The sequence below is a fragment of the Apteryx rowi genome, unplaced genomic scaffold (genome assembly GCF_003343035.1).
Source record: "Apteryx rowi isolate R43461 unplaced genomic scaffold, aptRow1 scaffold_180, whole genome shotgun sequence".
In the NCBI taxonomy this organism is placed as follows: Eukaryota; Metazoa; Chordata; class Aves; order Apterygiformes; family Apterygidae; genus Apteryx; species Apteryx rowi.
Window position 1 is genome coordinate 1,659,219 of NW_020448086.1, and position 1,561 is coordinate 1,660,779.

At 39.3% G+C, this 1,561-nt stretch overlaps 1 protein-coding gene across 1 annotated transcript; it reads right to left on the reverse strand.

Annotated features, from left to right (window-relative positions):
- On the reverse strand, positions 1 to 1,555 carry PHOSPHO2 (phosphatase, orphan 2). Its single transcript, XM_026061397.1, has one exon. It carries the CDS (start codon positions 816 to 818, stop codon positions 93 to 95), a length of 726 nt encoding a protein of 241 aa, XP_025917182.1. The 5' UTR covers positions 819 to 1,555; the 3' UTR covers positions 1 to 92.
- Between the last annotated feature and the right edge of the window lie 6 nt (positions 1,556 to 1,561).

The window sequence follows — 1,561 nt, forward strand, 5'->3', positions numbered from 1 at the left end:
TAACATCCCAACTTTACAATTTTGTGTTTTAATGTGCATGCAGTTATAGGAAGATAAAGTATAACAATATTTGTTTCCTGTTATCATTTGAATTATTCCTTTAGAAGCAGTTTCAAGTAAGACATTATTTCTACACCAGATGACCAAACCAGAACAGAACAGTCTACAGGACTGAGACCTTGGGAGAGTTGAGAAATCTTCTTCTCTAAAGTATATCCCTGCCTGGGCATAGCAATATCATCCTTCTTCAAAAAAGTTACTGGACATAGATCATTCCCACCATCACCTATATACACAATTTGTATATAACTTACTCCTTGCTCCAGTTGTTTATCTAGAAATTCTTTTAACACTTTCCTTTTACAAAGGTTTTTAGGGCACTTTGCACAATGGTGAGTGTGAAAATTCTGTACAATAAGATAACCAGTACTGGTAAATGCTGCAGGGTTTGTAAACACTTCATCAAACACCTTATGAAAGTCAGCAGCTTTTAAAATCCAGTCAATAAACACTGTATTAGAATCTGAAATAATTATGCAGTCAAAGAACTCTTTGTTCTTGCCAATAAAGCCTAGAAGATCTACCATTCCTGCAGTGAATGGAATTGTTGTCATAGTTCTTTTCATCTCATCTTCTTTGACGCCATTGTCTCCCAAGTAGGCAAAGGCTCTACCCATATATTCTGTCCAGTGTCCTGGTCGATAGGAGTTTCTTAATTCATTAGGAAGCTTTTTCTCAGGAGCACATTTCACAATCCAGGTATCACTGTTTTCATCTATGATCGTATGGTCAAAATCAAAAACCAACAGAAATTTCATAGCTGTCAGAAGAGTTTTCAAAACACAAACAAAAAGGAGAAATATTTACATAAGCAAAAGTACTGAATTCCTATCCTGATCTTGTGCTCAGAAGAGAAAAACTCTGCAAGAAAATAAGGAGTTAGGACAAAATCTAAACACAGTACACTATTTATGGCTACTACAGCTGTGGGAAAAGTTATGCTGAAGCTAAAAAAACCCACAATCTGTAAAGGTCAAAGCCCTAACTCTAGCTCTGTTTAAAATATACAATCTAGATGTATCTAGATGCACACTGCGTAGTAATTAATATTTACTGACACAGAATCAATCTTCCCTTCCTTATACATTATTGGTTTGACCAACGATTCTTAATTTCTCCATAATCACTTGCCAGTGCAACGGAACTAGAATTCCCAGCTGGGCTGAGAATCCAGCTTGTCAAAGAGCCTAAGAGATATTTGGACGCAGAAAACCTTAAGAGATATTTGGAGAGGCAAGTAGTACTGAGCAGCTGAAGCCAAATTGTTTATAAACACGAGGCACACCGAATCAAAGTCAACGACAAAAATAAACACTGCCATTGTTGGATCTGGAAAAAAATCGGCTGGTTTCCTGCGATTCTGCAAGTGCGGTACCTACAACCCACTTCCGGGCTATGGCAACCCCTTGGGGCGGGAGACACCCCCCGTATTTAACGCCGTTCTCCTCAAGCACATTTGCTGCCCCAGCCTCGAGCACGGCCCGCCCTCGCCCCGGGGCGC

Excerpts from the sequence above, each read along its gene's own strand:
- PHOSPHO2 (XM_026061397.1), bottom strand. The coding sequence starts at position 818 with ATGAAATTTCTGTTGGTTTTTGATTTTGACCATACGATCATAGATGAA.